General features: G+C 40.2%; 2 protein-coding genes across 2 annotated transcripts in view; both read left to right on the top strand.

Moving 5' to 3' along the window:
* PRTG (protogenin) overlaps positions 1 to 9,169 on the top strand; it is a gene marked incomplete at its 5' end in the record, with an annotated part of 72,319 nt that extends 63,150 nt beyond the window's left edge. Inside the window, 7 exons of the mRNA XM_056500043.1 lie at positions 707 to 877; positions 4,433 to 4,615; positions 5,162 to 5,282; positions 6,219 to 6,384; positions 7,343 to 7,447; positions 8,604 to 8,955; positions 9,063 to 9,169. Coding sequence (XP_056356018.1) covers positions 707 to 877; positions 4,433 to 4,615; positions 5,162 to 5,282; positions 6,219 to 6,384; positions 7,343 to 7,447; positions 8,604 to 8,955; positions 9,063 to 9,169 — 1,205 coding nt within the window. The remainder of the gene's footprint in view (positions 1 to 706; positions 878 to 4,432; positions 4,616 to 5,161; positions 5,283 to 6,218; positions 6,385 to 7,342; positions 7,448 to 8,603; positions 8,956 to 9,062) is intronic.
* Positions 1 to 19,597, top strand: part of RAB27A (RAB27A, member RAS oncogene family) — a 276,869-nt gene that overhangs the window by 166,150 nt on the left and 91,122 nt on the right. The window lies entirely within an intron of this gene.

Genomic DNA, 19,597 nt, shown 5'->3' on the forward strand with positions numbered 1-19,597 from the left:
AACCAAATGGCCTGAAAAAGTGCTTAGGAATTTTAATTGTGTGAAAGAGAGAGAAATCCTTTCCTCTGAGACACAGATAGTGCTCTTCTTGGTGAGAGAGAAAAATGCTAGCAGGGAAATCCCTGTTTTGGAACTGTGAAATTCTTCTTCAAAATCCACCCTTTGATTTTTGTATAAAGTGTGATGCTTTCACTACTAGCCACTGAATAGAAATAACTTGGCTAAAAACTTTAAAATATGTATGTATTGAAGAGGTGTGGCTGATTCATAGGCATTTATGAAAACATATTTAAACCCAGAAGTTTTGGAAACTGAAATTATATTACACATCTACTGCCTCAGCTGCTGGTTTGATTTACTGTCAGCTTGGCAGGGGAAAATCCACACCCTCAGTTTCATGTTCTCACCAAAACAATGCTTGGGAGGTACTGGTGTGTTCACAAGATAGTGAAGGGGGTGTTGTCAGTAACTGTTTCTTTCTGGAGTTGATGGAAAAATAGGAAAGTTGCTTTTCCAGAATGAATCTGAGCTATTGACTGGTTTGGAGTTGACAGTAAAGTGTCTCTGAGGAGCAGTATGTGTTTGTTTCAGTGTGGTTTCTGGGATGTAGCAGCAGCCATTAGGACTGCACATCAGCTCCTTTCTGAGCAATCTAATTGCATGTAAATTGGGTTAGCCTAATAGCATTGTGTTACTGTTCTCACAGCACCATCTGGCCCTCCAGTAGGAGTGAAGGTGACTTTGATAGAGGATAATACTGCTTTGGTTTCCTGGAAGCCACCTGATGGTCCTGAGGCTGTTGTCACACGGTACACTATCCTCTATGCATCCAGGAAGTCTTGGATTGCTGGGGAATGGCAAGTGTTGCACAGAGAAGGTAAACTAAAATCATGAACTGGACAAACAAAGATGCTTCTTGTAAGATGCTTTGTTACTTTCAGCAACCTTGGACTACACTACTACTATGAATTATGTAATAAATTCATATAAATGTTCACATGAAATTAGTTTAGAATTTCTGCCATGGGCAGATGTATTAAAAAACAAGCTCATATTCAGGAGGTGAGGAGAGAAGGAGCTCTCTGTGTTGCTTTGGAGCTCAGTGTGTGCATGTAAACCAAAATGTCTTGTAAATCCAGTTACATCCATCTTAGTTCCACTGTAACCATGATTGTGATGGTTCATTTTGTAAATGCACTCTGTCAAATTTGAAGTCTCTGAGATGCCTTGCTCTCCAGAAATAAATGTTTAAATGTGGCTGTGTGGGTTTATATGTTTCTGTCGATCACTGCCAATCCAGTTAGCTCAGTTTGCTTAATGAACTTTCTCCTACTCCCAGTAAATCACTCTGCAAATTCAATTTAACTCTCTGGCTCTATTCTACTGCTGAGCCCCAGCTAATCTCAGTACCTTGGGTATACTGATGTGAACTGCTGTCACATCTCTGTTATTAAGTGTAGAGATAGAATACATTTTTGTAGGCACTTTTCTGAATAATACTGGGATTTGAAGAGCTGAATCAAGAACAGATTTCTACTGTAGCCAGAAAAAAAAAAAGTAGAAGGCATTTATTGTTCTGTTGGTAGTTAAAACAGACAGAGTTAGTTCAGAATAGATAATGTTCTAATAATGTCTTAAACCAGAGAGGAAAGCTCAGTGTTACAGAGTGAAGTCATGTGCTTGGGTAGCCTATTTAAGAGGATTGCCCTGGAAGAGTTACTGTTTTGTTGTTCTCTTTTGTCACCTGGCTGGAAGTTTGGCTGTCAGCAGAGAGTGAGGCTGTACATTTTCTTTGGAGATAATTCTAAAAACTTAATGAGTGTGCTCTCACAGAGGATAATTCATTTCACCATCATGGAGAGTGAGCTGTTCTAGTTCAGGGCTGTTGTTCTTCATGCTGCTCCTGAAGAGAGGACAAAGGACCAGCAGCCCCTCTGAAAGGTGGCAGTGCCACTTTGTCTGCTGCAGCACAATGGTGTTTGTCAGGCTGGCCTCAAAGAGAATGGGCAGCTGTGAAGAGCAACAGGAAAACCACAATTAAACTAGATTTGTGAAAAATAACTAGTGTCTGAAATATCCATCAGGTCTAACTACAAGGGAAGATTGAGCCCATGGGTTTTCACTATTAAAATTATTCAGTGAAACAGTAATTTAAATAAAGTTGTCTAACTAAATTGTTGGAAGAAACAGTGATATTGTTATATTAAAGGACAAATTTACTGGTTTTTTTAGTCAATAGAAGACCCAGCAGATTTAAATTCACAGAGAGCTTATATTTGAAGACTGGATCTTGTCATTCTGTTGATGATGCACTGTATTTGCTGCATGCAGCAAAGTGTCTAAATTGCTTTCAGATACATTGTTCAGCTCAGCCATGCCTGTGAAACTGAACATCTCTGTATTTCACCAGAGATTTCGGGTGACAGGATGGCAATAACAATAAACATTTTCATGTGTTCCATACTGAAAGTGTTGGAGGGAATGAGCAAATGGAGAGCTATAAATCTTGGTGTATTACTGTGCCCATCAATGTTAGAGCCACAGATTTTGCATTTTGATAGATATATTAGGGTTTGAGGCATGGCTTGGAATTCAGGCACCTTGACACACTAGGACAATCTGTTATGGTCTTAGCTAAAGTAGAGATGACAAAGTCTGTGGAAGGAAATTAGGATGTTGAGATAAAATTGGGCAAATACCATGATCAGTCCTGTGACAGTCTTTCCATAGGTAATTTGAGGTAGAAGCAGGGTTTGGATTTTTTAATGCATTTATTCTGATTAGATCAGTTAACTCTATGCAACAAATAGCATTGGTCAGTCTTGATGCTAAACTTGTTCTGCAGTAGATTTGTGAAATCTTGACTCTATTCCATTTTCATACCTCCAGGGAAATCCCCTCAAATAATAAAAATATTGAAAAAACCAAACCAAACAAGCACCAACCAACCCTGCAACCTATAAAGTTTATGCAGGAAATTTTCTCCCAATCCACCCCCTAAATTGACTGAGCTTGTGTTAGGCCTGGCAAAACCAGAAAATACAAGTGCATGTTGGGGCTGATTCATGATGTGAGTTATCTCCCAGCCACCCCTTGTTCCCTAGCTCTCTGCAAGTGGATCAGGAGTTACAGCCCTTGCACTCTTGGTGTGCAGTAAATCAGTACCAAGTGCTCACTTGCTTTAGCAATGCAGCAGATTGGAAAGGAGCTGGTGGCAAAGAGCCTGTGATATTGAAATGGGACCTTTCACCCTTGCTGATGCTAAATATTACAGCTCCTTAGGTTACAGATACCTTACATTTTACTTCCAATGCTTTCAGTTATTTAATGGAAGAACTGAAACAGCTTTTGAAGTAGGCTCCTTTTTGCCAAATGTATAACCTTTTCTGTCAACAAAACAATCTTATATTTTATAGGCTTCCATGATAATATAAATTTTGACCTCTCAAACTGATTTAAAAAGTTAAAATTTTGACTTAAGCCTGAGAAAGTAAATGGAGTATGTGAAAATGAAGAGACAGATTTAGTGCTGTAGCTGCCACTGTTAAGGAAATAAAAGCAGCATATTTCTATGGCATCAAGAAACACAGGTATTGTAGAAATGAATTGGAGTTCTAAGCAGTAGTTGCAGTCCCTGGCTAGGAAAAGCTCTCATTGACTTTGATATGAGTTTTGCCCGTCTAATGACAATGCTAGTGAATCCTATTTATGTTCTTAATCTTTTTTCCTGCCTTCAGGGACTTTAGGAAAGGAATCCCTAGCATATGAAAAAGACATTTTCTGTAATATTCTCAGTAGCACAGCTTAGATGCACAGTAATCAAGGAAGCCTACACAGGTCTAAATAGGGAATTAATTTTATTTTAAAATCATGGTCTAAGGTACTCTTGCAGAGCTGTCCTGTTCATTTAACTAGACCTGAAATTTGATAAACTGAACCTGGATTTTTTTGTTGTGTCACTTTTCATTCACATTCATGGTACAGTATGTGGAGGAGAGGCACACATGTTCTGTATGAGAGAGATTGAAGGTTCTGGTTTCTCTGCCTCAGAGTCTGGTTAACACTAGGTGCATCTCCTTGCAGGTGTGATCACAACATAAAGGCTGTCACACTGAAATGCAGCTGTGCCAGACTTAGGGTTGGTGTGCTGTGTGTCATAGCTAATGCTGGAATCTGGGTTTTGAGCTGTACTGGCACTTCACAGTGTCCTATGTTCAAATGGAATGGAGAGAAAGGAAACAAGGGGTGAGAAGGCAAGCCCAGAGCTCATTCTGGAGCTTGTATATAGCAGGGTAGAGTGTATCAAAGTGATCACAATCCTCAAGTAAGATTTAGAGGTGCTATTGGGAAAAACTGTAAGTCCCAATGTCTGAATCTGAGTCTTTTCCCAAAATTTTGTCAAACTGGAACTGTTTATCATATCTTTTCATAGGAGCAATGACCATGGCTTTGCTGGAAAACCTTGCAGCAGGAAACATCTACTTGGTTAAAATAGCAGCCTCCAATGAAGTGGGAGAAGGACCCTTCTCAAATGCAGTGGAATTTGCTGTCCTGCCAAAGGAGACACCAGAGTCTAACCAGAGACCCAAACGCTTGGATTCTGGAGATTCCACAGGTCAGTAGCAATGTTTTGATTACTGTGTCACAAGCACTGGGGAGAAAAGATCCCTGTTTGTTTTAGCTGTAACCACTTTCTGGGTAAACAATTCTGTTTTTTGTGTGGCAGTCCTAGCATTTTCTTCTAAATGAAACAATTCTGGAATTTTTATCTCTGTTCAACTCAGAACTAGCCTAATTCTCTTGCTCAGAAATGGAAAACTTGCCTTTCAAATGAGAACATGTAACTGGTTTAATTTTACATTACTAACTTTGCAGCCAGTCTTCTAAGGCATTTCCTTTAATTCCTTTATTTGGCTTGAGATACCAGCAGCACTGGGTCTGTCCTCTTCTTCCTCCTCTCCAGGACTGCACTGACCAGACACTCCTCTGGTCTACAAGTTTTATTTTCAAAACTATAAAAATGTATGACAGAGAAGGCCTGGAAATCTCATTAGAAGGAAGCATTTGTCTCTGTGGCTGTAACTGTAACCCTATTAATTTCCTGACAGGGAGCAGGGGTTAACTCTTCTCATTTACTGAGCCTTTCTCCTTTTTGATACAGCTTACTCTGACTATTACCATCTGGATCAGAAGTCAATGACTGGCATTGTTGTTGGGGTTTGCATAGCCTTGACCTGCATCCTTATCTGCATCCTGATCCTAATTTATCGCAGCAAAGCCAGGTATGTTTCTGTTCTCCAGGACTGAGCTCTTTTTCAGTGCACTCACTCTTGGATGTGCCTTCTCCTCCAAGAGTGCCAAGTTCTCTGAAGTACTCTGTCTCTTCACCTGTTTCTGCCAGTGCTGGAAAGAAAGCACTTTGTTGGCTCTTCCTGTTCTACCTGAGCCCCTTTCCAATGAAAAGGAGGAAGAAGCCACAGAGTGAGTCAGTGGAGGTGCTTTGGCAGCTCAGGATTTGGCATGCTTGCAGCTGAAGCCCTGTTTGGGGTCAGATAAGCATGCTGCTGTTCATAGTCTGCTCCTGCTGCTGAACCCTCCAGCCACACCTGGCTTGCAAGGCTTTACCCCCAGGTGCTGCTGGACAAGAAGAACTCTGTCATGAAGGAGTTCCATGATGCAGATTTTAAAGCAGAGCCATGATGCAATTTCTTTGCAGTGGTGCAAGCCACTGTCTGTGTCTGTCATCACCTGCTAGAGGTATAAACAAGCTCAGTGCCAGAACTTGGGGATCAGAACAAATATAAATCACTTGAAATAATAAATTACAAAACTCTTTGAAAGTGTTTTTCAGTTACAGGGGCTTTTTAGTTTATATGCAGGAAAAAACATGGATTGGGAAACTATCTCTATGTAGTATGGTAGAAAGGTCTTAATGTCATTAGTGGTTACTTCCTCCAAGTAATATTACTAATCATGACAATTCCTGTCTGCACAAAAGCTTGTGGCCTACTGTGTATGATTAACTGGAAGCAGATGTTATTTTTATCACAAGCAATAACATTTAAATTCTATGTGAGTTAGGAGTATCATATAACAAAATGTAAATTCCAAGAATATACCAGGATTACTTGATTAATAATGGCTTTGAAGTTTATCCTTGATTTTTTTTTGTATAGTATTCCTGTGGATCAATTTTACTCCTCCTTAACATTGTGTAGGAAAGCATCTGCTCCTAAGCCTGTGCAGCAAAGCACTGACCAGCTGTCACATACCAGCATCTCATTAGCCAGTCCTAATGAGGTGGAGAAGAATATTGAAGGAATTGCAGAGAATGAAGAATCCTTATTGCCAATGATAGTGGGAAACAGCTTCATTGATGCTAAGGTACTGTGACTTCTATTAACTCCCAGCTCAGAAGTCTTTCTTTAGAATTCATTGTTAGAACATCGGAGTCCTTATCAAAAGTAAAAGATATATATCCTACAGACCTCCAGGAGGTTTTTATTAATGGGACAAGCACAAAGTTGGCAATCCAGGCTCAAATTTTCAAGCCTTATCTGAAAGTTCAGCTGGAGATCTGGTTGAGTACACTTGTCTTTGACTGTACTCTGCAGATTGCAGAGTTTGGCCCTGGCACAGCATCAAAGGATAAAGGTTCCACAGAGCCAGGGCTGCTCAGTGATCTCTGCTGGTCCCAGGAGATAAGTGAGAGTCCTTGCCAGCACCTAACTCAGTGCACAGTCTAGGCAGATATGGCACTAAGCAGGTGTGAAGAAAAGTATTGCTTTTTGGTATATTTACTGGTAAGACAGTGTTGCAGTTTATAAACCCATACTCAGTAAAATGATAAATTAGCCTAGATGGCAGGATGTACAGTGGGTGTGCAGAACCTTCATTCCAGGAGTCCAGTGTGGCAGCACCACAGTGGCCTTTCTTTCACATGCCGAGCTCAAGCTTGTTCTGTTCACACTGCAAACTTGGATGCAGCTGCTCCCTGAGGATGTGTGCAGGAGCTGAGAAATGGGAATGGACCCAGGGCAGGCACAGACACTGCCTGTGAATGGCCAATTCTAAGTACTAGAGCAAGAGCAGTAGCTGGAATATTTTGCTGTGTGCCTGCAGTATAGCAGCTTTGAGTCTGGACAGAAAGCTTGCCAGATTTAGTGGGTCTGTTCTTGTCTTGAGCAGATGGGTACCAGACCACAAAAATGTGACTCACTACTGGGGCTTCATTTGTCTTCATTTTCAGTATGGAACCAATAGGTGGGAATAGAAAAATATTTTCAAGTATCTCACAAATTTACTTTAATAAAATAAATGTCTGCATCTTCCTCTGTTGTAGGGAGGATCTGATCTGATTATTAACAGCTATGGGCCTGTCACAAAGACTAATAGCAAGAAAAGGTGGCTGTTCTTCCAAGATGCTAAGAAGGCGAAAAATGAGGAGGTAATTGCTCTAATGGGCAGACATGCACAATCTTTACTGCAATACCCTCTTTGTAAAGGAAGATACATAGTTTTCTGTTCATGGAAAAACATCTTTAGTGGTCTTAGTACTAATTGGATAGTTTCAGTTATGTAAGGTTGATGGTGGTCTATCTCACCATAGTAAAGTCTTACAGAAATTCCATTATCTGACAGATATTGTTGTTAGGACACTGTGACTCTTTACAGTTGGCAGACACTGTAACTCTACCCTTAACTGATTGCTTACTTGCCTTTGTATCTGTGAGCAGAAGGATTTCTGTGTACTTTGCATTGCATTAACTACTTCTGCAGAGACTGTATAAATATAAATACAAATTAAATATGTTTTCACAGATAAACATAATATCAAAATAGAAAGAATCCTTTCCTATCCCAGCAGCTAAAATTTTTGTTGGCTGAAGAGAAGCAAATGAGAGAAATTACCCAAAATATATACCCAAAGTACTGAGAAAATTGAGAACCTGAATAGAGCTTCTGAAATTGTTGGTCTGGACATATTTGCTATTTGGCTGAGAAAAAGAGCAGTTTAGAACTGAAGTGTTAAACCACAAATGGAACATTACTATGCAAATTCATACCTATGGAGCATATAACCATTCTTCATTGCATTTTAACTTGTGTGTTTAAGAATTAGAAAGTCTTGATATCCATGTTGTAAAATTGTATTGAAAAATATTTCTACAAGCAGCTGTGTATTTCTGATGCCTCTATATGAAAAATGTTTGCTATCACCCAAGGAGTAACCCTTCTTTGAAGGGTTCTACCAGCAAAATCTGGTTACATAGCACAGCAAGGGGTCTCTATAGGTTTTAGGGGGATTGAAATTCTAACCAGTAAAATTATAAGTTGAGAACTATCCAATTACTTTAAGATTCTAGGTGAGAAAAGACCAATCATCTAGTAAAGTTAAAGACCAGTAGAAGTCCTAAATGATAACAGGGTTTTGGTAGGGAGGGGGAGCATCTCTCATGAAAGGTTTCATTGTCTCAGGGCACAAAATCCCAGGGACCCTTTTCAGGGACAGTTGTATCACCCACAGTGGAACAGGAGGCAGGAAATGCAGTAGAAATGGGAGCAGTGCTCAGCTTTCCTCAGCTGTCTGTGTGTTCCCACAGCCGCAGCGGAGGCTGGTGTGTCGGTACCAGCCGGGCCCCCCGGTGCTGCTGGGCCAGGACAGCTCCTCTGGCTGCCCCCAGGATACCCAGGATACCCAGGGCTCCCAGGACACCGAGCACTCGGCCAACAGCGAGGGCAGCCACGAGACCGGCGACTCCGGCCGCTTCTCGCACGAGTCCAGCGATGAGCTGCAGCTGTGCCCCGGCGCCCCGGGCAGCAGGGAGTGTCCCCCTGCCAGCAGGGAGTGTTCCCTGGGCAGCAGGGAGTGTCCCCCGGGCAGCAGGGAGTGTCCCCCTGCCAGCAGGGAGTGTCCCCTGGGCAGCAGGGAGTGTCCCCCGGGCAGCAGGGACTGTCCCCCTGCCAGCAGGGAGTGTCCCCTGGGCAGCAGGGACTGTCCCCCTGCCAGCAGGGACTGTCCCCCTGCCGGCTGTGCTCAGCCCCCGCTGCTGCTGCCCCAGTGACCCTGCCCACCCTCCATGTGTCTGTTCGAAGGACAATGAACAGGGAGCCAAAGTTCACGCTGGAGAGCCTGGCTAACCTGGCGGGTGATCCGCGCTTCTGTTGAATGTTGGGGTTCGTTGTTTTTTGTTTTTTTTTTTTTTTTTCATACATTTTGGTTTGTTTTTCTAAAGCTCACTCGTTTTGAATGTTCAGTGGTCAAAAAATGTGAAAGGAGTGAAGATTTCTGACTAGAGTTTAAGTGTGTCACTGGAGCAAAGGGAAGGCTGTTGGCCCTTTTGCTGACTATCTACCTCAGTTTGCCGAGAGGTGAACTCTGAATGACGACTGCTTTACCTCATTTGTGTTCTAGTTGGTCTCATGGAACTGATGATACTTCCTAGTAGTGTTGTTTTATTTTGGGGTACTTTGTTCTCATCCCCCCTGCAGGTATGTGCTGAGTGAGTGTGTGTGTGAGCGTGCATGTGTATGTACTCAGTGATCAGGGAGTTGTATAGGTTGGTGGACAGGATTGTTTAGCTGAAGCTCTGTCTTTGAAAAGAAGGAAACCTCAGAGTATAAAACGTTATGATTTCATGTGGTTGACACAGAGTATGTTAAAAACTGGGAGAACTGGAACTTCCACATACAGAGTCACATGAAATCTTTTGCACCTCTTGATTTCTTAGACCCTCGGTAAGCCTAGGACAGTGCCTTTCCCCAGAAACCTGTGCTAGCAGCTGCTGGCAGCATATATTCTGTATCCCTGGGGCTCAGTGTGACAAATATTGCCCCTGTATTCACAGTTAAGGCTAAAAATCGTAGCAAATGAACAAGTACTCAGCATTTTCAAACAGCTTGGCTTTGCCTGAGAGTTATGGAATAGATAAGAACGCTGAGTATTCCAGTGTCAGTTCTTCTTAGTGGTGCCTTGCATTATGTATTATGAAATTACTGACTTGCCTTATTCCTTTTTAGTATTCATAAAGTTCCTTTGGAGTACAGAAAGATGCCTTAAATGCTTCTTAGATGTTTTAAGTAAACTGTAACATGAGTTTATATTTCATTTTTACCCATCTTTGGGTGCTGATAAGCAGTGCTAGCATTGTAGAATGTCTCAGAACTGTTGTTAGGATGCAGACCTGCTCCTTGCCTTCACCTAGTGTGCTATTAGCCAGGAATTTTAGCTCAGGGAGTGACTTTACCTACATGCCAATCTAAAACTCTGATTAGGCTACCATGAGAAATAAAGAAGCCAGAGCTTTAGTTGAAGAGTCTGTTGAAAGAGGTGAGTACTGCTACTGCCTCGAACCCATGCAATTCCTGTTTTATACTACCTCCTTTAAAAATTATTCTAGTGGGTTTTTTAATTTTGTTGTTGTTGTTGTCTTTTCCTGTACTCAGGGAACAGTTTGTTACTTTTAAGCTGCCTCACAGAAACGTGGAGCAAACTGACAGGGTATCATTTTGTGTTTTAATAGGAGAGAGCAAGAGACAGGGAGGAGGCTGGAATCATCCAATGTTATAACTTGCCTGTATCTATATCTAGTCCTCTTCTCACTCCTCCTCTTTCCCTATTCTACTTAAAAATAAAAAAGAAAGAAAGAAAAAGATAAAAAAAATTAGGCATATGTTTTTACTTTAAAAGAATTGTTTAAAATATAATATTGTGAGAAATCAAGCATAGGAACTCCTGGCTCTATTTAAGTCTGTCAGACTGTCCCACTGACTTTGCTGGTGCTGGGATGTCACTCCAGGTGTGCCAGGCTGACTCCTGTGCTGCTCCTCAGCATCAGGAGGTGGTCAGAAGCTGTGGGTAAGGTAAGCCCTACTCTTGTGGTTGGACTGTGCTGAGGAATTGGGCTCTGGTTCCTGGAGCTCTTTCCCTTGGAACTGCTGCCAGTCCTGAAGCAAGCAGTACACATTCACCTCTCCCTAACAGTGTGGGTTCAAGTGCTTGAAGAATGATCTTGTACCAAAGACTTTCCTGTGGAAGAGAAGGAAGCCACATATTTTCCAAAAGGAATTGAGCTAGTTAAAAAGCTATAGGTTTGAAGAGCTGAGTACTTTTTATTGCATAAGTAGTTACTAACAAAAACCAATAGGGCTTCTTGATTGTAGTAGTCAGTTGCATAGGTGAGTTGTATGCTTCAACAATTTTAACTACCTTGTTGTTACAAGAGCCTTTAAAGAAAATTATAATGCCAGCAGATATCTCCAAAGAATTCCAAGTGTAATTTTTTTCTCCAGCATGTAGTCGATGAATAGTACAGTATTAAGAAAAATATTTTTTAACAATTTTTTATCTACTTGCTGAAGAAAAAGAAAACCTTTTCACCAAAGATTTATTTTTGGTCTTGTCAGGCAGAACGTGTAGTGTACAGCAGAGTACTGTTTTTAGTTAGGTAAAGTGTGAATTAATCAAAACTAGAGTAAGAATGTGTAACTGTAGCATGAAGTTTCACACTTCATCTTTCAGAGTAGCCTCTTGTGTTAGTTGCATTCAGAAAGAGCTGATATGCAGATGGTAACTGCTCCTCCAAAGACTTGTTTGCTGTAAGTACTGGCAATGGGGTATAATTTTATCCTTCCTTCCAAAGACCCTTTCTCTAATTTAATTTATGGATATCTGATAATCTAAGAGAAACAGACTTCATATAAAATCTGCCAATCTTCTATAGATGCTTGAAGTTCAATAGCCAAAGAGTTGAAAGTACTCAGTGTATTAGAGAGCAGTGCATCCAGAACTGGATTAATCACTGAATGTTTTATCAAGGTACTTCTTATCAGCAAATAAAGAAAACCAAAGATATTTAAGGTTACCTCAGCATATAGGCAAGCTTAGTTAGGCATTAATTATTATGTCTTTTTCTTTATTTTTATGTTAACCAAATATAAAACACTTCTCCAGAACCCAGTCTACATTCATATCTTCCCTTTGGCACAGTCATGATTACTACAGAATAAAAATCCTCTCCTCAAAATTCATGGCCTAGTACTAATATTTCACAAGACTTTTTGAGAGAAAATTTGTCTTATGATTGAAAATGCCAACAAGTTAAGCAAAGGAATATCCAGAAAAATTGTAGAAATTTATAATGTCTCAATTTAATAGCAGAATCAATCCTTCATAATTATAACAGTGCAAAATTTAAAAGTTTAAATGCTTCATCAACTTGAAACCAATGCATGTAATTATAAATATGATCTTACAGATGATTTTTTTTTCAAAGTTCATACCTGTGGCTGTCTAAGGGAATGAGTTTTTCACTTTGTTCTTTCCATTTGCAGAACACAGCAGGCAGACTGGTTTCAGGTTTTCCAGGTTTTTCTTCTAGGTTATGTCTGTAGAAACTGGGTCCTGGAGAAAAAAAATATAATTTCTTAATTGTGAATTTTGCTAAATATGTTCTGGAAGATGAACATAAATGTGGAATTTAGTGTTACACTATGTGAATTGATTTTGTTTAAGTGTAGTAAGAACTAAGGGGCCATGGCTGATGTAATGAGTGTATGTGCAACCCTTGTGCTTTAAAAAAAGGCAAAAATGTTTCCATTGACATGACTTGAAAAGCCTCAAAACTTACAGAGGAAACCTCAAAACTGACTCACCATGGTTTGCAAGAGAGGATCTGCCCCTCAGTGCCACAGCAAGGCCTGGAGCCAAAACTGAATGTTCCATCAGCTGCACTTGGGTGCTTCCATCATATTTAACAAAAATAAAGCACTGTCATCTCTCAGGAGCTATCCAGGATTGGGAATGTGTGTGCTGTGCAGGACAGGGCACATCACTTGGTTATTCTTTAATAGCTCTGTTATTATTATTTCTCTGTAAGAGAAAACTGAAAAATCTACATATCACTTTCAGTATTTTCCTATATTAGCTCTCCATCTTTTGGATAACTGATTATATTTTTAACAGAAAAGAGCATCAAGATATTGCTTTGCCTATTTTTAATAGTTCATTCCCTCTCTGGGTTTATTCCCATGCTCTAGATATGAGTTTCTTGTTTGCCTTTTTCAAATCAGGGTCCTCATCCTGTTTCTTTTTAAGCCAATGGGAGAATTAATTTGTATTTCAGTTTGCATAGTCTGGACAAACAAAATAAGCTTTTGTTTGTTTTTTAAATCTTCACAGTACTATTATTTTGAAAGAACAGAAGTCTTAAATGGTTAAAACTCCCACAGGCAAATGGATTTTTGTAACGTAAGTCACCATGCATCAGGTCCTCTGTATCTCTGCAAGAATCCAGTATTAGCCTGCAGGAAACACTGAGTATTTCAAGTCAGTTTACCTCTGTTTCATTGCAAATCAAGTCAACTTGAATGACTTCTCATTTGCTGCAGCCTGGGTGTACACAAGCATAAAAATGTTACTCTGAGCAAACTCTGAGCTTTTGTTCATTTTGTTCATTTAATGAATTTTTGTTCATTTAATGAAGTTCATGCAGGGAAAACTCCATCTCCTAACATGGGGAACATTGGTAGGTTTTGCAGGGCACTCCAAGTTTAGCCAAAAATCCCATTCATGGCAACCACAGAGAGCTGCACATGGTATTTCACAGAAATCAACTTGCTGACATTATTCTCATAAAATTGAAAGCAGAATTACAGTTAGTAATTGCTAAAGTGGTACTTATTATCTTGAACAATTGTTGCACACTTGCCAGTTGCTGCAGCTCTGCCAAGGGCAGGCAATCTCTAAAGCAGAGGAATTCCTGTCAGCAGGAAATACTGAGCACCTTTCTACAGTGACACTATGTAGTATTTTGGGAATGTGTTTCAAAAGGCACAGTTCTTCAATACAAGTCCAAACCCAAATCACTTTCTGTTAACAGAGAAAAGAACACAAATTCAATTTGGCTCAAATATAAGTTTATTTCTTTGAAATTCCTCTAGATTTAGGCTGGGCCCACTCCTGACTCAAAAGGGATATAAAAACATGCTTAAGGCTTTGCTGTGTTGGGCCCTGTGGTTCCACTGGGCTCCTTCAAAAAAAGAAGTTTTCAGCTTGTCATGGTTGCATATACTCACATTGCATCTGCCTGGTGTGTTTTCAGTGAAGACTGACTGTATATGAAAAACTGATTTATACAAATTGTTGCTTTTTGATTGTTTGGCTTCTTTTTTTTTTTTATTTTTTATTTTGAAGTTGTGAATGAGTTGCCAGTGTGGGAGCCAGGTGTGTATCTGACATTGTGGTGGTCTGGATCCTTTCACTCCTTGTGCCATTTTCTTCTAAGGGCAGCAATGGCTGACTGGCTAATGGAGGATGGAGCTGAATTGTATTAATTTTATATTTGTCTCAGGGGATCAGCTCCATGAATTCCATTGCATGAGGGAAGCTAATGTTTGCCCTGATTTGAATGTAACTTTTTAATGTCTTTGAAAAAATATTTTGTTTAATAATGTGGATTTGTTTTTCTTTTTCTAGCATTCTAGTAAATGTTACCTAGTGTGTTGGTTCATTTTCCCCCTCCAGGGTTGTTTATATACTACCCCAAGGTCATGCCAAAAAATAATAGAAGTTTAAATGCCAAATGTTTATGAAACTGCTGTCTAAATACTGATTGATTGCACAGTTAAAATAAAAGTTTTCCTTAGTAAAAGTGTTACTTGGTACTTTATTTCCAGTGTCTCTGAGGAGTGGCTCAAAACAAGGAAGATAAAAACTGCAGCATCTCATTTCAGTCTGAGCTGATGGGGATATTGTTGGCACTTGGAGTCATAAAAAGGGGTAGACAGTAAACTGAACTTATTGTTGAATTTCACAGAACTTTCCCAACCATGTATTCACTTATCACTTATGTACTGCAATTATTTCTCACCTAAATCTGTGTCCCACTGCTGAACACCCATGCGAGATCTCTGTTCTGCTTTGTTTTCATGGGGTGTGAAACACGTCGTTCTCGGTGCAGTTGCTCTGGAAAGCTGCTGGCAAAGCTGCACTGCTGAGTTTCCCCAGCACATTTACACCTGTTGAGCCCTGTTCAATGTGTGACAAGACTGAAAATGCAGCTGCTGTTGGTCAGGAGGGAAACTGCTGCTCTCACAAAGGACTGTGTTCTAGATGGAAGTCAATCAAGTTCAGTTAGTGGGGAAGTTATGTTCTGGAGGGATTAAATGGTTTCTGTTCCAGCAGGTTGATCTGATTGCCACCTGAGAGCAATGAAAACTTGTCTGGGCAATAGAGAGAGTTCAGTTCAGAGCTGAATTTAGAGTAAGGTGCCCATGCAAACTACTGGGAATGAAACCACAGAAATTATTGCTGTCATTTCCAGGGTCTCTAGGGAGACTAAAATCAAACATCAGTGGAAATGGAATCTTGCAATACTTGGTAGGTTTGATTTCAGTTTTTGTCTATTTTGTTTCCCAAAATATTTGAATTCTTCTTTACTGGCACTGGATATACTTAATGGAGAAGGAAAGACATTCACAGGTATTTCGAAGCTTTGAAATTCCAGTATTGGGAATTGAAGATCTGAAATAAATGTCTGCTAACTTTTGTCCATGTCCAAGAAATGACTGTTTCTGAATACATTTACTTCTTTATCTGACCATTTTTAAGAGGCATGGGCCCTGTCACTTTCAGGTGCCCCTAAGAGAGGGCACACTGTGAACACCCCTGGCAGTCAGAGCTTTTCTGCTTTGTCAGATCTCCTGCTGATCACTTGAGATGCCTGAATTCTGCAGTAGAACCATGAAGTCTCTTTCCTTTTGAATTCTCAGAAGACAAAGAAAATCCCAAAAGCCTCATCATGCTTCTTTATGAATCACAGCTGTTCCTACCTGCAGTCTGCTTATAGACCAGCTCTTCCTAGCTTATATGACATTTATCCCTGGGAGTTTTACAGCACCAGCTGTGGAGATTATTTATAAAACCAACTCTAATCCAAAATTCTTTATTCCTTATGTTCCAATATAGGAACACTGAAATACAGTCATTGAGAGATAATTGAGAAAATTAGACCAAGGCTGAAAATATGATCAAGTATTTTAAGAGAGTATTTGTAAAAAATGAGTAAATTCTAAATAGAATAAATGAATTACATTTTAAAAGATAAAAAATTTTAAACAGCTAGGGAACAGTTGGTCTTGGACTGTGCAGTGATACTAAGTTTTATGAGTGCAATTCACCAGAGATGTTGCTCTTTCTCTAGGTGAGAACAGGAACCAACTGCAGTTTCCAGTTCTGTTACTGCTGGTTAGCTCAGGTTCATTTTACAGCCCAGAATCCTTGTTCTCAGTAACAATAACTAAACAGGAAAGCTCCATTTTCCAAGGAGTTACTTAGGAAGGAAACAAGGAAATCTTGGAAACATCCCTTGGTTTGGGATCTGTGCTACCTGCCTGCAGTCTGCCTGAATGTCTGAGCTACAGGTGAGTGCTGTGGAACACTTACACTGAATGGCCACGTTCATTGAGGTGACAGCATTGCTATTTCTCTGTTCAGTTTACCAGTGACAACAATCTACAGTCTTGGCTTATCTGTTTTCTGGATAAAAGGATCAACACCTTGGAATATCGAGGCCAGCTGGGCTGAGAATCTCCTTTGCACCTAAGCCAAACTTCACATCTTGTTATATATGAAAAAAGACTTCTGCTTCCCTTTCATTTATTTAAGTTATTTATCTGAATATTTACAAGTAAATCCAGCTGGGTTTTCTGTTTGGAGATGCATAAACATTTGTTACCTCTAGGATTAAATTCTGCCTTATCTTATTTCTGATACATGTTGGCACTGTGCAGCCCAGCCTGTTTTCCCTCCTTCCTTCATCTGCAGTCATGGCTCAGCATTGGCTGCTGGACAGTAAAGCACATCCTCTGTAAGACAGAAGCTGTAGGTGCTAATGTTGCTGCTGTCCTTGTTGCAGGGTCCTTCTCTTTCTGTAATTGATGTATTAAGCCTTTTCCACCCTACATCAAAGAAGATGGGATTTGAACCCCTCCCTCTTCACATACTTGCATGTTAAAGCCCCAGGTAAACACATTCAGATTTGACAAGGAGAGGTCAAATTGTTTCTACCTGAAAGAGGAGTGTGAGCTTTATTTAAATCCCATTATTTAAATCCTATTTACACAGGAATGTTCCATTAAGGCATACAGAAAATATAAATAATTCAGGATCTGGCTGTGCTCAGTGACACAGATGCAGTGCAGGAATATCCCTGGTCCATAGGATCACCCTTGGCTGCCAGCAAAGTTTGGGCTCTGACCTCTGAGAGGCTCCTGCCTCTCCTGGTGTGTGAGTTCCCTTCTGGCCTGCAGGACCCAGCTGAGATGGTTTTCTGGCAGTGCTGCCAAGTGGCCCAAGTTCCTCAGGGTTTCTCTGGAGAGATGACTCGAGTGTCACTGGAAGCTGACCAAAATTCCAGGTGGGTTCAGGGGATGCTGGATACTGTAATTATCCACAGTTTTGAAGGGTGGAAGTAAATTTTTATGAGTGATGGAAGATAATGTTTCCTGTTATACTCTGTGGGACATTTTAAATCACTGCCTAAAACACTGGATTCTACTTTAGCTGTAAATAAAATGGGGACTCCCCAGAGCTCCTGTTAATAGAATGGTTTTGAATTTCCTTTTATCAGCATAGCAGTACACTGGGAAAAAAAGATTTTCATGAGTAACACAGCAGATTTCTGGCTCAGCTGCCAGGCTATTGCACCACATGAAAGCAGGAAAAGTGTTGCATACACTGCAGCTCACTACAGCCTTTTAACAATTTGCAGTTTGGTCTGCTGGTCTAGGAGATTACCCCCCTGGTTGCTGAAAACTATCACCAGGGGATAAGTGACAAACCTCAATCTATGCTGCCTCCTCACTTTTTGCAGTTTACAGACACAATAGTATAAAACAATCTCACTGAGCTACTTGTTCATAGCCTTCCTTATGATAGGTTATGCAACTGAAGTTGGAAGTAAGATAGTTTACAGCACAGACTGCAAAATAATAATAATAATACTAAAAATAAAAATCCATTAAAATTATTCATGTTAGCAACCATCCTGCTTTGGAATAGGTCCTGAATATTTAAAAGTCAGTAACAGCTTGCTCGGTCTCTACCAAATAAAACAATCTGGCTTTGCTTTACACAAAACCCACAGTCAAGGCAGAATGAATCCCTTGAGATTGAGATTTTCAGCTTCAAAGGATAAGTAAACCCCAGGCTTGAGTTTCTAAGTATTTAAATTAAAATTCTTCTGATAAATCAAAAGCAAGACAACCTCTAGTTCATAACAGGAAGAATTCTGGCTTTTAAAACACTTTAGAGAAAAATGGCTCTATTAAACAGGAAAGCACTCTCATTTTTTTTATAAGCTGCTTCTCCACCTTTGTGGTGTAGCCAGGGTAGGATAAAATCAGTGCAGAAGGTCAGAGTGTTGAAGCCAGCCCAGCACAGCTGGCAAGCCTGGCCAGTCCCCAGGAGTTCACCTGTGCTGGGAAAGGCTCAGTCCCTCCCTGCCAGGACCCAGCAGTGCTGGCTGCTGCCACAGCTCTCAGCCCAAGGGAGAAGGTTGCCAGTTATGGTGGGAATGACTGGAAACAGCCTTTTAATGAGAGCACTCTGCAACTTGGTTTAGCATTCAATAAGGTTTTAAGAGTTTATGAGGATGTTTCTTCTCTGTAGCTCAGCTGGGCCAAAACTTAGAGCCCAGCCCTGCAGTTGCAGATAAGAAAATTACAGGATCTCCAGAGGAACAGCTGTATAGCATCCTAAAACCTCTGCCTCTAAATTTCTGATTTGGAATTGTCCCCACTAGACATAATACACACCAAGTAATTTAATCCAGTTTGGTGTTTGCAGCCAGATAATGCATATCTTTTAAATAATTCTACATTCTTTTCTTGAAATCCTGGATTTCATGTGAATTTTAGCCTGGGGATTAGGGAGGCTCCTCTCAGATGTAATGGGTGAGTGCAGCATCCATCTAACTAGGTCATGGTGTACTTAGGAATATTTAGTTATCTGTTCTTGTGTTCTTCCCTACTTTAGTGCACAATAAACAAAAGAGGGAATGAAGTTGGATTTGTTATCTCCTCTCAAAGGATGGCAGAAGAGATTTCATAGTGGAGGTTTTTTTGCTGCACTTTCTAACAATGTTTGTGATTTTTTTTTTCCATTTGGCATTTTGTAAGCAATGAAGTGAAGGAGTTAAATGCTTCCCTCTCTTTTCTTCAGACCATGATAAACAGGAAAATGCAAAGGATTCAATATGATGATGCAGAAAGAGCAAGAAATTGCATTTCTTTCCTTTCCCCACAGAGTGTCCCCATCTCACTGTTCCTTGCTCAACAGACGACCCCCCCTCAGATTAGGCCAAAGTCCATTTTGCAGAGAAGCCTTCAAAGGTTACTTAAACATGTATTTCTCCCTTTCTAAAATGTATTATATTGCAGTTAATGAGACAAAATGAAAGTTCCCTTTTACTTATCATAGAGGTTTTATCTGCCTTGGTGACTTGAAGATCAAATGAGGTTTTATTAATCCATATACACACACTGGATTTCTTGTCAAAACTTTTGTTCTTTGGCATATGTATAGCTGTAACTACAA

This window comes from Oenanthe melanoleuca, chromosome 10 (assembly GCF_029582105.1).
Source record: "Oenanthe melanoleuca isolate GR-GAL-2019-014 chromosome 10, OMel1.0, whole genome shotgun sequence".
Lineage (NCBI taxonomy): Eukaryota > Metazoa > Chordata > Aves > Passeriformes > Muscicapidae > Oenanthe > Oenanthe melanoleuca.